General features: G+C 43.7%; 2 protein-coding genes across 4 annotated transcripts; one reads left to right on the forward strand and one right to left on the reverse strand.

The window, feature by feature from the left end:
- The first annotated feature begins 117 nt into the window (after nucleotides 1–117).
- On the forward strand, nucleotides 118–16,052 carry fancm (FA complementation group M). Of its 3 annotated transcripts, XM_057343792.1 has the most exons (24): nucleotides 118–1,026; nucleotides 1,273–1,445; nucleotides 1,580–1,657; nucleotides 1,935–2,093; nucleotides 7,538–7,669; nucleotides 7,756–7,888; nucleotides 7,965–8,057; nucleotides 8,144–8,224; nucleotides 8,386–8,567; nucleotides 8,642–8,848; nucleotides 8,927–9,149; nucleotides 9,286–9,437; nucleotides 9,544–9,702; nucleotides 12,070–13,132; nucleotides 13,225–13,304; nucleotides 13,392–13,457; nucleotides 13,547–13,618; nucleotides 13,704–13,817; nucleotides 13,900–14,044; nucleotides 14,121–14,227; nucleotides 14,301–14,669; nucleotides 14,840–15,152; nucleotides 15,269–15,560; nucleotides 15,642–16,052. In XM_057343792.1, the coding sequence occupies exons 1-24, from the start codon at nucleotides 450–452 to the stop codon at nucleotides 15,760–15,762; spliced, it is 5,091 nt and encodes a 1,696-aa protein (XP_057199775.1). In that variant the 5' UTR covers nucleotides 118–449; the 3' UTR covers nucleotides 15,763–16,052. The 3 variants fall into 3 exon arrangements, with proteins under 3 accessions (XP_057199775.1, XP_057199777.1, XP_057199776.1); XM_057343794.1 differs by lacking the exon at nucleotides 13,704–13,817; XM_057343793.1 differs by lacking the exon at nucleotides 13,392–13,457.
- Nucleotides 2,384–6,495, reverse strand: soul3 (heme-binding protein soul3). The gene is given in 6 exon segments (XM_057343796.1): nucleotides 2,384–3,300; nucleotides 3,431–3,614; nucleotides 3,689–3,830; nucleotides 5,212–5,253; nucleotides 5,256–5,308; nucleotides 6,007–6,495. Coding segments are annotated over 6 exon segments (792 nt in total). The 5' UTR covers nucleotides 6,206–6,495; the 3' UTR covers nucleotides 2,384–3,128.
- Nucleotides 16,053–17,393: the final 1,341 nt, after the last annotated feature.

The following is a 17,393-nucleotide window of genomic DNA, read 5'->3' on the forward strand; positions in this document are numbered from 1 at the left end:
TGCCTAATCTAAAATAATAATATTATATAACTTATAATAACTTTTTGTAAATTGATCCTACCCTGATGATCTGCGCATCTGCTGCGCTTTTCAACCATCACGAACACACCGTCTGAGTCTACGCACGCGCAGTAGGCGCTGTCTGTGACGCTCGGTGACATCAGCTCCGCCGCTTTGCTCGTCGCGCTTCTGTTTATATTCATACGAAACTTGAAATATAAACTTAACGTTTGAGTCATTTAAACGGACGAATTCGCTGTGATGACATACATCACATCGAGCTTTGATATGTTTGATTTATACGGTGCCAGTGTAAAGCAGAAAGCTTCAGCACGTTTGATTTGATTTGATTTGATTTAAGTGTAACAGGATGGTTAGGGTGAGAGAAATATTCTTTAATAATCTGCGTTTATTAATTCACGTTCACTGACGACGATGCGGATGCTACAATGAGCGCCAATCAGAGAACTTTATTCGAGTCGTGGGGATGCAGTGTGTCACACACAGAGCAGAGGAAAAACCTCTCCAAATCTGCAGGAAAAACATCGAAGAAAAAGACTTTGAAAGAGAAAGACGGATCCGAGCAGAGAGACAGCTGCAGCGCTCTGTGGGGTGAGACAGTCCCGCAGGATGAAGACAAAGATGATGACCTGATGCTGGTGGCTGTGTATGAGGCAGAGAGATCCCTGCTGACCTCTGACATCACTTCCTGTCCTAACCAGCACTCACTGCCACAAGGCTTCGACCCCTCGGCGGGGCAGATCTGGATCTACCCCACTAACTACCCCATCAGAGAGTACCAGCTGAAGATGTCAGAGGCGGCTTTGTTCCAGAACACACTGGTGTGTCTGCCCACAGGCCTGGGCAAAACCTTCATCGCCTCAGTGCTCATGTACAACTTCTACCGCTGGTTTCCTGCAGGAAAGATCGTCTTCATGGCTCCCACCAAACCTCTGGTGTCCCAGCAGATCGAGGCCTGTTTTAAAGTCATGGGAATCCCACAGCATCACATGGCCGAGCTCACAGGTCATTGTCACACACGCAATGGTCATGGAAACGTCAGGCCATTTTACCCTCGGCTTTTATTCCTTTATGATTGTTTTGTAGGATCGTATGAGCGTTAAATGATCTTTAACTTGCAGGCCTGGAAATCACGAAGTCAGAGTAAAATCTATGTCGTGAAAACTCCTACAGGCACGAGAAAGTTATATCCAGTCTGCGCTTAATCTGTAGTGTTAACGTTCACGTTTGTTTTGTGTTCGTTGTCTGCAGGAACCACGGCGGCCCAGCAGCGCAGAGAACACTGGAGATCCAAGCGCGTGTTCTTCTTAACTCCACAGGTGATGGTGAACGATCTGTCCCGTAACACCTGCCCCGCCACCCACGTCAAGTGTGTGGTGATCGATGAGGCCCACAAGGCCATGGGAAATCATGCATACTGTCAGGTGACTTCATTATTTGGCTCATATCAGGGACTCACCGCTGACTGCACCACAGTTACTATGAACAATAAACTGAGATCAACAGAGAATCACTTCCTGTTCTGTTCATGTTCTGATGGCTTCCGTTTGTACTTTAGGTGATTCGTGAGCTGTGGAACCAAACTCAGCAGTTTCGAGTCTTAGCTCTCAGTGCAACTCCAGGAGGAGACGTCAAGGTTTGAAACTCTCACTGAACTGCTGGGACACACATGCCGTGACTGTTTTTACACAAGATCTGATCAATTGTCCTGTGAAAACACAGATATCCTTTATATCAATCTGTTCGTTAATAATCTGTCATTATGACTGGTGAGCAAAATGACACTCACTACATCAGTAAAGATTCAGCATGTGTGTGAGATGCTTGAAGATATCGCTGTAATCTGTCTGTGCAATTATATTGTCTTGTCTGTGTCTCACCGTGATCTCTGATGGTTGTGTGTGTGTGTGCAGGCCGTACAGCAGGTGATCTCTAACCTGTTGATCTCTCACATCGAGCTGCGTTCAGACGACAGCCCTGATGTTCAGACACACGTTCACCAGCGCATCTTGGAGAAGATTGTGGTCCCTTTAGGAGAGTCTCTCACACAGTATCAGAGCAGATACCTACAGGTCAGACTCATGTTTACACTTCACGTTTATAGTACGTAATGACAGTAACCTGGAGATCTTTCTCAAATCCACTGATGTGTTAGGCCTGTGAACATAGAGCCTAGTCGGCCGGTCTCAGCGAGATCTTTAGATTTGAGCAGTGAACGGAGAAATATTCACTCTAGACAAACACATCTGCACTTCCGACAGTCTGAGACACTCATCACTCATGAGCCGTCATTGATCACGTGTCCAGTAGTTTAAATAGCTGTGTGAAGTTAAAATGATATTTCACAGACACAGAGGAGACGTGTGCTTCAGAAGAACTTTATTCTCTCACAGAAAGCAAAAACGAAAAAAGCAGTGCAGAAATTCACAGAAGCCGTAGTTTCATCTTCTCATAGAGTTTATAGTTTACATACAGGAGGACAAAAAACCTCAACCTTCAGTGATCTGATCATCGGACATCCATCAGATCCAACACTTCATTTCACACTCATCCTCCATGATGTTACTCAATAATATAATAATAATAAACTCAACTGAACTGAGATATCAGACCCTGTTTTCATGTCACGTTCTGCTGTGATGTCGCAGATGACAGTGATGTTCTCTCTTTATAAACACTTCTTAACCCTCATTTATTTACCAAAAATATTCAAGCAAAATAGCACTATGACAGTCAACGTATATATATATATTTATCTATTTGTTTACGCGAGTGTCTATCACACAACTAGAACAGGCAGAGAGTGAGACAGGCTGTCTGTGGTCATGGCTCATTTAGGATGTATGATTGTATTACTGCAGCACATGTTGTGATGATCACAGAGTGTTCTTTGGAAGCTGATGTTCGCGTTGGCGTGTGTTAGTTTCAGCTCTTTAATCAGAATTCATCTAGACAGAATAAATCAATCAACCTGAATGAATGAACGAACAGAGAAATACAGCAGATACAAATAACCGCTCGCATCTGTAGAAATACATTCGTTCTCGGTCCACAGTGGAGGGGCAGAGGATTGTGGGTAAGGGGGACGCGCGTCTTTGGCGAGCAGCTCAAAGCCTCTCATGGAACCAGATTTCGTTTTGACGATTGACCGCCGCGGGGTTTGTGTATCCGGCCACGATGAAGGAGTCATTCACACAAACAGCCGAAGAGTCGAGAACCTCGGCCAGACCGCTGATCTCACCAATGATTGACAGCTCGTTTGTGGCACCGGCGAACGGCCTGAAAACACAGTCAGAGATTTACTGCAAAACACTCGATACAATGAAAGTCTTTGTATGAAGTCGTCTGTCACTCCACTACCGAGTTTCAGATAGAACAGGACACTTGTGGTCGTTGAGAAGGAACACACCTGCTGTAGATGATGGTGCCGGGCCAGTGCTCGATGAGAATCTCAGGGTCGTACGGCCGCGGCGGGTCATTCTGGTGCGAGGGTGGCAGATAATACGCTACAGTAACGGCTCGGGACAAGGTGGTGTGCGCGTCATCTGTACGGACCACCGTCACGATGGGTATCGTCATTCCCAGATAACTGCCTGAGAGAGAGAAACAGGGGAGTGAGCGTGCTCGTGTTTTTAAAGAAACATCTGGACACGTTTATTCACTCAACCTGCCGAGTTCTGCTGACAGATGTATTTCATGATCTTCATGAAGCCATAGCAGATGCTCTGTTCATACGTGTCTTCATAGACTGTGATACACGCCCAGTTAGCCTTCTCATACTGTCTCTTCTCCCACAACACCTCTCCACACTACATGTCGAAAACAAAATAACTATCAATCCGGAAAGAATGTCGTCACATGGTGTTTTTTTGACACACAAATGAGATTCAGAAAGATATTATTTTTCTAACTATATGAAAAATGTACATTAAATATTTGAGTTGAGTAGCTGCAGTGGATTTTCAGTGTGAACGATTTTTATGTAAGCGGAGGGTCTTGTATCTCACTGAAGGGGCTTATTTCGCAACAACAGCCGGCTGCTTGTACATTATCCCGCTTATTACACGGCTACTTGCCACATGAGAAAAAAAATGGACATGAAATGTGATTTTTAAATATGTTATTAGCTCATTTTAACCAATCGAGGAACCTTCCAAGAGGAAAAGCCATTTACTTTCGGTTTTAAGGTAAGAAACTACATTTAAATGTCACGAACAGGCAATTTGGTTGAATCATTTGTAAATATGATGTCATATATGTTATTAAAAGACATATTTATATTTAAATTGTAAAAAAACTAAATGATTTGCTGCATCCGGGTTACCGTGTGTTATTAGTTTCGAGCGGTTGTTATCTGGGATTATTACACGGCTCATTTGAATGCTTGATTCTGATTGGCCAGTCGGGACATTCCAAGGGTTGTTCTTTTCAAATAACAACCGCTCAAAACTAATAACAGCCTGTAACCCGGATGCTGCAAATCATTTTGAGAGGGGCAGTTTAATATTACACAAAATTAATTATAAATATGTCTATTAATAACATATATGACATCATATTTACAAATGATTCAACCAAATTGCCTGTTCGTGACATTTGAACGTCGTTTCTTACTTTAAAACACTGTCGGGGCTTATTTCTGCGATAACAACCGGCTGCCTGTACATTATCCCTTACTTATTACATGGCTCGTTGGAATGCTAGATTCTGATTGGCCAGTCGCGACATTTGCAGGTTCGTTATTCCCAGATAACAACCTCTCAAAACTAATAACACACGGTGACCCGGACCAAACAAATCATTTTGACAGGTTTTTTTTTTAAATTAATAACATACTGTATATGACATTATATTTACATAACGAACCTGCAAATGTCGCGACTGGCCAATCAGAATCAAGCATTCCAACGAGCCGTGTAATAATAAGTTATTTGTAAAATCAGCATGATATATTTGTAAATCATATTTTTAAAACGAAGTCCTCTTCAGATATTTATACAGATTCAGATCATTGGTGTCGGTCTGTAGTACTGTACTGTACACACGCTGGAATCAATGTCATTTTTGCCTCGGGCTCTTTTTCACCCTGATGGAATGTGTCAATCAGTGGATGTGGGTGGAGTTGAATGACTTCAAGACCTTGACTGCATCAAGTGTATGTATTGTGTGTGTAGTGTTGTATACACGTACCTTCTCCTTGCGTGTGATGAGCGTGTACGGGACTCTCTCTCGCGCGTGTGTCTGCCGTCATTATTGCTTGTGATCTGTTGAATGGGTTCAGCCATGTCTGTGGGAAATGATGAGTGAGATTCGGGTTAACAGTGCCACAGCAGTCGTCCATCACGAGTGCACGTGTGCAGTCAGAGAGACACACGAAGTGTGCAAGTGATCTGTCTGTATGCAGTCTTTAAAGACGTCTCACTACACATGATTTACATTTCAGTGATGCGTGTGTGCAACACATGAAGCACATCACTCCTTTCACGTTCAACGGCAGTGTGTGTGTGTGTGTATATGCATTGTGTCTGTTGGAACACAGGTGTTAAACTCTCATGTACTGTCTGATTGAATGATGACGTCATCGCTGTAAGTGAACAGGCTGCTGGAGTAAAGCGCTTTACTGTAGTGTAATGGATTTACACGCTCGTAATCTCTCTGAGAACTTTAAGTTAAAGCTCAGCACCTGCACAAACAGGATTTTTTTGTACAGGAATCATTTAAGTTATAACACGTCACAGTTATAGTGATCTCTGTCTGTATAATGAGCTGTCTAAATAGTAATAAGTGTCTATCTAGTGAACTGTCTAGGTAGTGAGCATTTTCTATGTAATGAGTTGTCTGTGTGTGTAGTGAGCTCCATCTATTGAGCTTTGTCTATGTCTTGAGCTGTTTGTTTTGTGTAAAGTGGGTCGCGGTTGTTTCCGCGTGTATGAACGCGCATGCGCGTGACTGTTTTTATCGTTATTATAGTCGTCGTGTTTTTACCGGTGGGCACGTCGACCTGGTGTCCTCGCGCCACATCTGTCCAGTAGTTCAGGAGTCTGTCCTGCTCCTCCGTCGTCTCCTCGTGCTCGACCTCGGTGCTGTCAGACAGCTGCTCCTCAGACACGGACTCGAGATCGTCCAGTGAGATCAGACCTCCTCCACCACCACCGCCGCTCATGCGACACTCACCGCGATCCATCGCCACAGATCGACGCTCGTGCTCTCATCGACTATTACACGAGCTTCAGCTTCATGTCCGCGTACCCGAGATATCAGCGCGTGTCCGAATTATGCTCGTCAGTCGTCGTCGCGAGCTCTTGCGTGTTTGTTTAGCAGGACTGACTTGTTTATATGGGCTGAGTCCTAATGACGATACAGCTCCTCCCCCTCCTCTGACACGTCATTAATGCACACACAAAACGCATAGACATAGACATGAGTCTGTTGTTCTTCATAAATCCATTTTTATGTTTGTTTCTCCTTATTTTATCCTTTCCATAGCCCCTTAAAATAAGTACAATAAATGTGTAAATGTACAATAAGTGGAAATGTTTCTTGTTATGGTATATTTCTCATTGTTACTTGTAATTGTAACTAAGCACAAACAACATGCTAATAAAACACCTTTATTTGAAATGCTGTGTATTAATAGAGAGAGAGAGAGAGAGAGAGAGAGAACAAACCATTTGCACATTATTTTAAAAGTATGTATAACATATGGTATTTATTCAAATAAATATTGAATAATGTTTATATTTTTGTGTGTTTGCTCACATATCAAACACAAGATGAGACGCTTCTCTTCTGACATTATAAATTCACATTAAGTGTGTGTTTGTGATCATGTGTGTGTTTCAGGTCTTGTTTGTTGCTATCATACGTTCATGTACTGTTTCACCCAATCTTTTCTGTTGCTTTCAGTTGAGATTTTTCGGGCGAAAATGTAAGATTAATCCAAATCTGGATCACAGCATTAACCTGGAATGAACCCACACTTTTTGCACTTTGTACAGAATGAACACAGCCCGAATGATTTACATCACTCTGCTAAAATCTCATTCATCATTCAGCGAATAAACAACACTAGATATCTTCTGTGTTTAATTAGTTTGTTCACCAGTCGATCACATTCACATTTGAATCATGAAAATTATGAGCGAGTAATTTTAGCATTCTTCCCAATGATAAAATCATAAAGCTGGACAGTGATGTTACAGAACAGATGGCATGATCATGTGTGGTGTTCAAACACTGATCCAATCTCTTCATTTTCTTTCTGCATGTTCATGTTGAACACATGAATGATCTTCTGTCGTGGTGAAGTGTTTTGAGTGGCGTGAAGGGACATCTTCATCTATGTGTTTTTTTTCTTTGGGTGCACCTGATGAATGTGTGTTATGAAAGAGAAGCGTGGTGGTCATGAAGGTCGATGGTTTGTGTGTTCTGGACGAAATTGTGCTCTGATTATTTCCAGCGTGAACAGACGTCTCATTGTGCTGCTTTTCAAACGTCTGGCCTGCTTTTCCAACAGCTTTTAGAGAAGTTTGCGTCCCGTCTGACCCAGATGAGGCTCTTGAATCATCGTGACCTCAGCTCACTTACAAAGTACCAGATCATTCTGGCCCGAGAGCAGTTCAGACGCAACCCACCACCCCACGTCCAGGTCTGATATTTACATTTAGTCATTTAGCAGACGCTTTTATCCAAAGACACGTGTGATGCGCTCATGCGGATGTTCTGTGTTTACAGGCGGGGCATCACGGGTCGCTGGAGGGAGATTTTGCCCTCTGCATCAGTCTGTATCACGGTTACGAACTCCTCCAGCAGATGGGTCTTCGCTCGCTCTTCCTCTTCATTCAGAACATCATCTCTGGAGCTAAAGGTGAGAGAGTTCAGCTCCTGTCGATGATGATCCTCTCTTCAGATCAACTCATCATGAGGGTTTCTCGTTCTTTCAGAGTCGCCTCGCATGAGGAATGAACTTCAGAGGAATCCCGTCTTCATGGATCTCTACAGGGACATGGAGGTCACGTTCAAAAAACCAAACACAGGTTAACAAATTACAGCCGTAACCTCTTTCCCTCCATCGTCATCATCATCGTGTGTGTTTCACGTTTCCCATCTGCTTCATTCACAGATTCTAAAGAGCCGTACGTCTACAGTCACCCCAAACTGCAGAGACTGGACGAGGTTGTGTCACAGCACTTTAAAACATCAGGTGTGATGAGAATGTCTGTTGAGAAGAGCTTAAGTTGAAACATTTTAAACATATGAAATGTATGCCACATAGATCACAGCCGTATGAACCGAACATCATCGAAACATTTGTTGCGGGTTCTTGTCACCGACGTGAACTGTACTGTCCTCTGATTGGTCCAGGCAGTGATCCGTCGGATGGAGTGAACACGCGTGTTATGATCTTCTCGTCGTTCCGCGAGAGCGTGCAGGAGATCGCTGACATGTTGAATCGTCATCAGCCGCTGGTCAGGGTCATGACTTTCATGGGCCAAGCGTCTGCTGGGAAAGGAGTTCGAGGATTCACACAGAAAGAGCAGCTCGAGGTAAACGCATCAACTTGTTAAATGTTGTCAGTTTGAAGATCACTTCTGATGTACGTGTACGCGTGTGCGCTTAGGTTGTGCGTCGGTTTCGTGATGGGGGCTTCAACACTCTGGTGTCCACATGTGTTGGTGAGGAGGGCCTCGACATCGGTGAGGTCGATCTCATCGTGTGTTTTGACGCTCAGAAGAGTCCGATTCGTCTGGTGCAGCGCATGGGCCGCACGGGCCGCCAGCGACAGGGACGAATCGTCATCATACTGGCCGAGGGACGAGAGGAACGAGTGAGGATCTACACAAACTCGCATGCGACAGGTTTACACAAACTCCAGCGTTAGATTCAAACTCTCTCTCTCTTTCAGACGTATAACCAGAGCCAGAGCAGCCGGCGCAGCATCAACAAGAGCATCATGGGAAACAAGCACAGTTTTCACATGTTTCCTCGCAGTCCACGAATGCTGCCCGCCGGCGTCACCCCCGCACTACACAAGATGCACATCAGCTGCGCTCCGTTTCAACACACAGAGGAGAAAAGATGCAATTCTGGGAAGGGTCGCAGGTCATCGCTCAACGCTCAGAGCGGCGGTACGAAACACACAACATCAAACAATCAGAATGACCTTCATTTCAACGCACACACACAATGAGTACTTGCATACAGACATGACACAAGAAAAAGAAGAAAAGTGCTGTGTGTGTCACTCTCCCTGGTGTACTGTAGGAAGTGATGTGAAGCGTGTGAAGGAAGACGGCTGTCTCACTGCTGCTGAAGAGGCCGTGTGGATGTCCACCATGAGACTGGGAGAGGATGAACCTCAGCCGGTGTTCAGACAAACATCTCTACTGACGTTCAGCGGGGGTCAGCCGGCACAGGTGATGTAGTGTGAGATTTCACCTGTGTACAAAGCTCATCTAGGAATGTTGTGATTGAGTATTGCTGTGTGTAGAGATGCATGTATAGTTGTGTGTGTGTGTGCAGGAGGTGTGTGTGTCGGGTCGGGTCAGAGAGCTGTCTCTGTGGGAGTGGAGACACTGGCAGAACACACCGCTGCCCACTCACAGAGTGGAACATTCAGAGCGATGCCTTCACTTCATCTCCATCATGGAGCAGATAGACCGCATGAGACAAGAGGAGCAGGTGAGGTCAAACACACACACACTCAACATACACACACACACACACACACAATCAGAGGCGTCATGCCCATTCAAACAGTCAGTTTTGCATACAATCTCCAAATGACGAGTTCTATTAATCAGTTGCAAGATTCTATAGGAAGACACTATATCAGTTATGAGCTGCACCCTCGTCCTCTTTTGCAGATTTAAGCCGTTTTGATCACGTACAGGAGCTTAACATTTATCAATCCGGCGACAGAAGCAACAGCGCTGGGTAATGATGTAATCAGCGTCTGCGCGCGGGACGGGAGCTCGGCTCACGGAAACACCCGCGTCCCCGAAACAAGACTTTCAGACTAGTTCTATGCTAGTATGCGCTGTCGTTTAGACCCCGCAACCAAATGCGGGTGCGAGAACTGGACCCATGAACTGGGCTCTTGACTTAAAAGTGGCGCCGATCTGTGTACAAACTACTGTGAGAACAGACTGCTCCAAATGCTTTCAAATGGCTCTTGTGATACGTTGGTGTAGTCTGCGCAGTCGAACACACCTCTTGCCAGTTGGCATACAGGGAGCATCGTTTAAAGTGAATGACTTTTATGGTACAATTCAATTTCAGGGTGCAAAGACTGACAATACTCCTAAAGAAAATATATTTTCCTCTAAATGAACTTTCAATAATGTATTAAGTCGTTTAATGTAGATTTGGAAATACAAAGTGATATATTAAATAATACATGAAGAATTGACACTTTTCATATATTAAGAAATAGATGCACTTCAATGATTATATTATGTATTATATATTTTTGTTTCATAATGGAAGGAATTTTGTAATAAATCTGTAGGTCAGGCAGGCATCTGTAGGCAGATTAACAAAGGGTAACCACTTTATTTGCTTTTACTTTTGTGCTCTGTTCATTTGCATGCAAACAATGACTCTTTTACTACTATAGCACAAAATTGTATACAAGATATTTGTTCTCAAAATACACCAGACTGATGCATTTACCTTAAAAATGTACACCTTTTTTTTACTGGGAAGAAGATTCATAAATCAATCAGATAGTGTTGTAATTTAATTCTCGCAATGATTTGTGCGGTGTTTTGAATACGCTTAAGCGATAGTCTCTATAATATTGCTTTAGATGTATGTATTTGTACGTTTCTGTGTGTTGTGCACACTGTGCCCCCTCAGAAAAAATGGGTGCCCTGCCCACAATGTATAGAAACCCGTACACACACAAACACACACTCTCTCTCACGTACGCACACACACTGATATGGATCTTTGGGTTTCAGTTGTTAAAGAGAAAAACATTGACAGCTGTGTGTGACGTGAATCCATTAGATGATTTGATCATCAGAAATCAATCTCTTTATAATGGAAGTGTGTTACGTGTCTGTGTGCTCAGGTGTGTGCGTGTACAGTACGATGAGAGTAAAGCGTAAACGATTTTTTCAATCTTACATTATAAAATGTTGATGTAATAAACATCTGCTGTTCGTAGATGAGTACGTTCGATTGAAACGTGTCTGTGTGCTTCAGAATACTGTAAATGTGAAAAGTCTCTCATCAGATTCAGTCAGTCACAGTTGTTGTGTATGTGGTGATTTTATATTGTTGTATATTTCTGTCACTCTTGACTTCATGTGTGGAGTATTGAGCTGATGTTTGTGTGATTGATCAGAAGATCTCCAAGACTTGCGTTTCATGATGATGATGATGATGATGATGATGATGGTGATGATGAGAGGTTAATACAGACACACAGAGGGTTTGTTTCTCTCTCTTGTATAACTGCTCTCAGAACAGTTACATAAGCACTGAGAACAGAAGTGGGTCATCTCGACTGACCTACAGTTCCACAGCCCAATGACTGAGACTGCAGACGTGATGATGTGCTTTCTTTCTCTGACAGAGAATTCTGTATTTACAATATATACAGTTTATAAACGTTGTTATGTTCAGTGTGTTTTTTTATTCCTCTTGTATGTGAGAGGAGGAACACAAAGCTTCTCTTCAGTCTGGTGATGACCTCATTCTTATAAGACACGTATCATCTGAAATCTTCATTATTTAACAGGTGTTTAACATCCTGAAGGTGTCTAATCTCTGACATGAGATGGGTTTCATGAAAATGTCTGTGATGTTGAGTGAAATGTGTCACATCAGTTTATTTCTCATAACAAAACCACTCAAATGTTCTTTTTATACAGTTATTTATTTTCATTCAATTTACCAGCTTTATGTTATGTGTTTTATGGTACCAGAATTTCAAAGTGGGTTCAAATAAATAATCGGATAAAATTGCATTTTAGTCTGATGTTAGATGTCTTGTGATTTTCTCTTTGATTTATTGATCAACACTTTCTCTCCTGACAGGGTGACTGTGGTGATGTGTTCCAGCTCATGATGAAAGATGATGATGAAGATGGCAGAACAACAAAACCTCCACAGATGAGATCAGAATGTGATCAGTACATCAGACCGTCCTCTTCCACACCTGACACGCATCAGACCTGTAAACCTGATGAACGTAAGAAGATCAGAAGATCTGTGACGCAGAAGACCATCACACGATCTGATGAGAATGAACTGCACATTCCTGAGTCAAACACGAGCTCACATCTCACTCGCATGTTTCATCCGTCTGACTTCAGTTCAAACGCACATCGTCACGCTCTGCCAGAAAAAACATTACACGTGATTCTCACCAGCGTCAAAGAACTCCTGTCCAAACCTCCACCGCGGGACTTGGATGTTCTCCTCTCAGAGCTCAGCACTGACCTGACTGAAAATACCCGAGACCTTCGTCCCTTCACTGTGAAGAGAGACGGCGAGGACTCTCGAGATATTCAGAAATCATCACAGTTAGCAGGAAACGCACTTTCACCCGGTTGGGATGAGATGTTTGATGATGATCCGGAGGAGACTGCCGTTCCTTCACAGCAACAACGTCATGATCGGAGGGATTTAAATGAGAGCGTCGAGCTGTTTGAAGATGATGATGAGTTCCTTCGGGTGTCCATACCTGATGTTCACACACCAGACGAGAAAACGTCTGAAAACACATCAGAGCCTCAGAACGTCACTGCAGGTCAATCGTCTCCTAAAGGTCCGGAACAAAACTCGGAGGTCTTCAACTGCTCGCAGGACTTCTTCTCTGTCAACTTTGACCTCGGGCTGTCCTTTGACTCTGACGAAGAAGAAGCGACTGAAGAAAAAACCAACACGTCAGCATTAAACAAACCCAAAGCTCCAGTGGTCTCACCGCCGTCTCGTCTGGCAGATGATGTCAGGATCAGATGTGCTCAGACGCCGCTCATCTGTGAGAAAAGGAGTTCAGCGGCGGTGCGCCCGAGCGCCTCCACACCCAACCATGAGTTCCTGTCAGCGTCCCACAGAAGAACAGAACACACATCTGTACAAAAACACGCGTCTACAGGTTACACTGAATGTGTTTTGTGTCATTCCTGTCTTGTGAATTATTCTCATGACATCAGAACGCTCAGTAAATCACGTGTGTGTGTGTTTCAGACGTGCCGAGCAGTGATGGTGAGGATGAGGTGTTTGTCAGGAAACCAGCACATAAAGTCAATCCTTTATCATCTCCACAGGTCAATGTCTCATTTATTTCTCACTTTGTCTCATTGAGCTGCTGAATCATGTGATTGTGTTTGTAAAAGTGTGTGTTTGTTGTGTAGGAGTCAAAGATCTTCTCTGATGTGGATTCTCCTGTACAAGCGCGTAGGAAACACGTACTTGACTTGGTATGATTTTAACATGTTGTGATTAAAAACCTCTCAGTGTAAAGTGTGCTGTTGTGTAACTGTTGTGTGTGTGTCTGTTTGTTGTGTAGGAGTCAAAGATCTTCTCTGATGTGGATTCTCCTGTACAAGCGCGCAGGAAACGTGCTGCAGCATTAAATGTGGTATGACTTTAACATGTCGTGATTGACACGCGTTCTCACTGTAAAGTGTGCTGTTGTGTGACGCATGTATGTGCACGTGTGTCAGTCAGAGGACACGGATGTGGACGGGGAGTCAGATGGTGATTTTCATCAAGGTGTCACTCACAGAGCCAGAGTTGTGCGGCCGTGTTCTGCAGGGAATCATCTGCTGAAATCTTCTGTAATGTCACGTGTAAATTCATGAACGTTTGTTGAGTTTCATCATTGATCGAGGCATTCATCATTTCAATCATCGTTCACAGAAGGGACATCTGTTTCTGGACGAGGAGGCGGAACTGTCCGAAGACGAAGAAGAGGTTTCATCAGATGAAGATGATGGAGATGAACAGAATCATTCTCTGGACGGCTTTGTAGTGAACACCACGCAGTGTTCTCAGGGGCTTAACGGTGAGACGCGACTTCTGAAAGACTGAGTCACACGTTTACGCAGTTCAGAGGTTTCATGAGGTTTTGTGTTGATCAGAGTCTGAGATGCAGGCCATTTATCTGAAGTCTGTGAGGAGTCCTGCAGTCCAGAAGCGCATCCGAATGACTTACAAACCAAAACACAACGTAGACATCTTCTCACAGGTGAGTCTCAACACACCAGTCCGTCTGACCTCTGGATGGCAGCAGCTTAACCCGTGTGACTGTGTGACGTCAGGTGCCAGAACAGGACGAGACGTACGCTGAAGACAGCTTTGTGCTTCACGGCAGTGATGTGGAAGAGGCGAGCGATGAAGAGCCGGAGGACGTGATCCTGGAGGACTCTTACGTCGATGGCAGAAAACAGTACGCCACGCGCCGGCGCGCTCAAATCAAACAGATCAGAGCGGCAAACGAGACCGGAGGAGTCCAATCTGAGACCGGAATGAGAAACAAACGCTCCAGGATCATCCCAGTTCAGGACTCCAGTGAAGAAGAGGAGGAGACGGAGTTTAAAGTTCCTCAGTGTGTCTCCACCGTCCCCGAGAAGAGAGTGCGACAGACAGACAGACAGCAGGAGACATTCAGTCATGTGATGGATGAACAGGTGAGAATCACAGCAGACAGACAGTCGATGTGTTTCGTGTTGGTTGGGATTATTTATCGCTTCAGTGATTCAAGACATGTTGTGTCATCAGATAGAAGACCCCGCTAACGATGATGCATTTATGTGCGCGCGCGCGTGTGTTAGTTTCCTGTCTCTCTTTATTCTGACAGAATGAAACACAGGCCGTGACGCGCCGAGCGCCGGTCGCGGATGCTCCTCTCGGTGTGTTAGTGGACAGTCGCTGTATCAGCGGAGGGTCAGAGGTCGTGTCCTCCCTGCGGCTGAGACACGGACTGAAGGTTCACGTCTGCTCGCTGCTCAGCTCAGACTTCATCGTGAGCAACCGTATGGCTGTGGAGTGGATGAGAGAGTCTGACGTCGCCAGCGCCCAAAACCGCAGACGACTGCAGGAGAGAATCCAGAGTGTGCAGACGTTACATGAGCGCGTGTGTCTGATCGTTGAGAGAGACCGAAGCAAACCCGGTGAGCATCACACACACAGTTCCACGTGAATTGATTCACTGAATATGTCCAAACGTCAGAGCAGTGAAGAATGAATCCCATTCGATCAGACGTGTTGTGTTGTTTTGTGTGGTCAGGTGAGAAGTTCCGGGCGGTCCAGCGCAGTCGCTTTTATGACGGGACGCTGGCGGCGCTGGTGCGGGCGGGCGTGAGACTGATGGTCAGCAGAGGTCCAGATGAAACGGCTGTCATACTGACTGAACTGGCTCAGGTGGAGAAGAGGAAAGGTCAGGCCATCGCTGTAGCGCTGGAGGTCAGAGGTCACCGTCAACAGGCTCTTCAGTTCTTCCTGACGCTGCCACACGTGAGTTACATCACCGCTCTGAACATGTGCCACAACTTCACCTCCGTCGGACACGTCATCAACAGGTGAGCTGCAAACAAACACTTTCAATCACATTCATGATGTCCAGTGAAATAGAAATACATGTCCATGATGATGTTTTTCAGTTCTGTGGAAGAGCTGCAGGTGTTTGCCTGTGTTACTCGCTCACGAGCGCAAGAGATTCTCCGCTGTCTGCATTACACACACACTGACACACACACACACACACACACAAAGACACACTGAAGCACTTTAACTAAATGAATCAGGATTACAGTGTAAATATGTGTCTTGTCTGTATTTCAGATTATGGAAGTTATTTTTGTTAATTCTGTGATTATTTATGTTGATGTGTACAGAAAGATTTATTTGAGTAGCACAGTTTTTGAAAAATAAAATTGCTCAGTTTTTATTCGAACACTTCAGAGCTTGTGTGTGTTTTCCTTTTCATCCCCTACATCACATTCGTTTCTTTATCTTCTGTTTGTTCTAGTCCTGTCAATCATTCCCTCCCTGTCAGTTTACATCACAACCATCACAGAGTGAAAATGTGATAAAGATTTGTGGACTGTGTCCAGTCTCTGATCTGAGATCAGTAGGAATCGATTGTTTTCATATTTTCTGAAATCAACAGAAGCTTTCAAGTTCTGTTGTCAAACAAACATTTCTGATTATATTTAGATAATTATATATGTTTCATATCATGTTTTCGTTTTAATGTTGAAAGTCGGCTGAACTTTTGCAAAAGCAGTGAAAGGTCTTTTTGTAGATCAGTCATCTATAATCTATCAAAAGCATTGACATTAATAAAACAAACACTGTACAACTACAATAAATGACACAAAACATCTTACAGAACAGAGACGGGTAATGTGTAGAGATGAAATAACAAGATTAAAGGAACAGTTCACCCAAAAATGAAAATTCTGTCATCATTTACTCACCTTCGAGTTGTTCCAAATCTGTATAAATGTCTTTGTTCTGATGAACACATAGAAAGATATTTGGAAGAATGTGCATAACCAGATAGATCTCAACCCCCATTGCCTCCCATAGTGGGAAAAATTACTTTATCGTTTTTTTTGTTCTGTTGAACACAAAAGAAGACATTTTGAAGAATGTAGGACAGCAAACAGTTCTGGGGCACTACCATTGTTTTTTTCTATGGGAGTCAATGGGTGTAGAGATCTGTTTGGTTACAAGCATTCTTCCAAATATCTTTCTCTGTGTTCATCAGAACAAAGAAATGTTGGACCAACTCGAAGGTGAGTAAATGATGACAGAATTTTCATTTTTGGGTGAAGTATCCCTTTAACGTGTCAAGAAAGTTGAATGGTTTTGTGGGGCTTTAAAATCAAAAGCGTCGAAGAGAAAGTTCACACAAAAATCTGTCATCATTCATTCCCCTCGTGTGGCTGTAAACCTGTATGTGACTTTTTTCAGTAGAACACAAAAGAAGATATTTTGAGAAATGTCTGAATGTGGTTTTGTGTTCATACAATGGAAGTCAATGAGGTTGACTGGTGTTTCCGTGTTTGTCAAATTTGCATAATGAATGTTTGAATAATGCAAAGGTCTCGAGACGTTTTCATGCTCACCGATTCTTGCCGAACAATGGTCTGGAAACAGTGATATGTTCCACGATATAAAGGCTTGTCCACATTTTGAACTTAAAGTCTCACCTGGGAAATAAATGAACGTTTTCTTATTACACAAGAGATGCAAAAAACACAAATTGATGTTGTAGCAGAATGGCTTGTGTGTTATTTGGCTGTAATGTGTGTGGAATCGTTTTTGTATTAACTTGCTGGGGAAAACGTTCATGTGGGGATGTAAAGAGACATTTACTGTGAAATCACCTCTTGAGTGAGAGATTA

This window comes from Triplophysa rosa, linkage group LG10 (genome assembly GCF_024868665.1).
Source record: "Triplophysa rosa linkage group LG10, Trosa_1v2, whole genome shotgun sequence".
NCBI lineage: Eukaryota > Metazoa > Chordata > Actinopteri > Cypriniformes > Nemacheilidae > Triplophysa > Triplophysa rosa.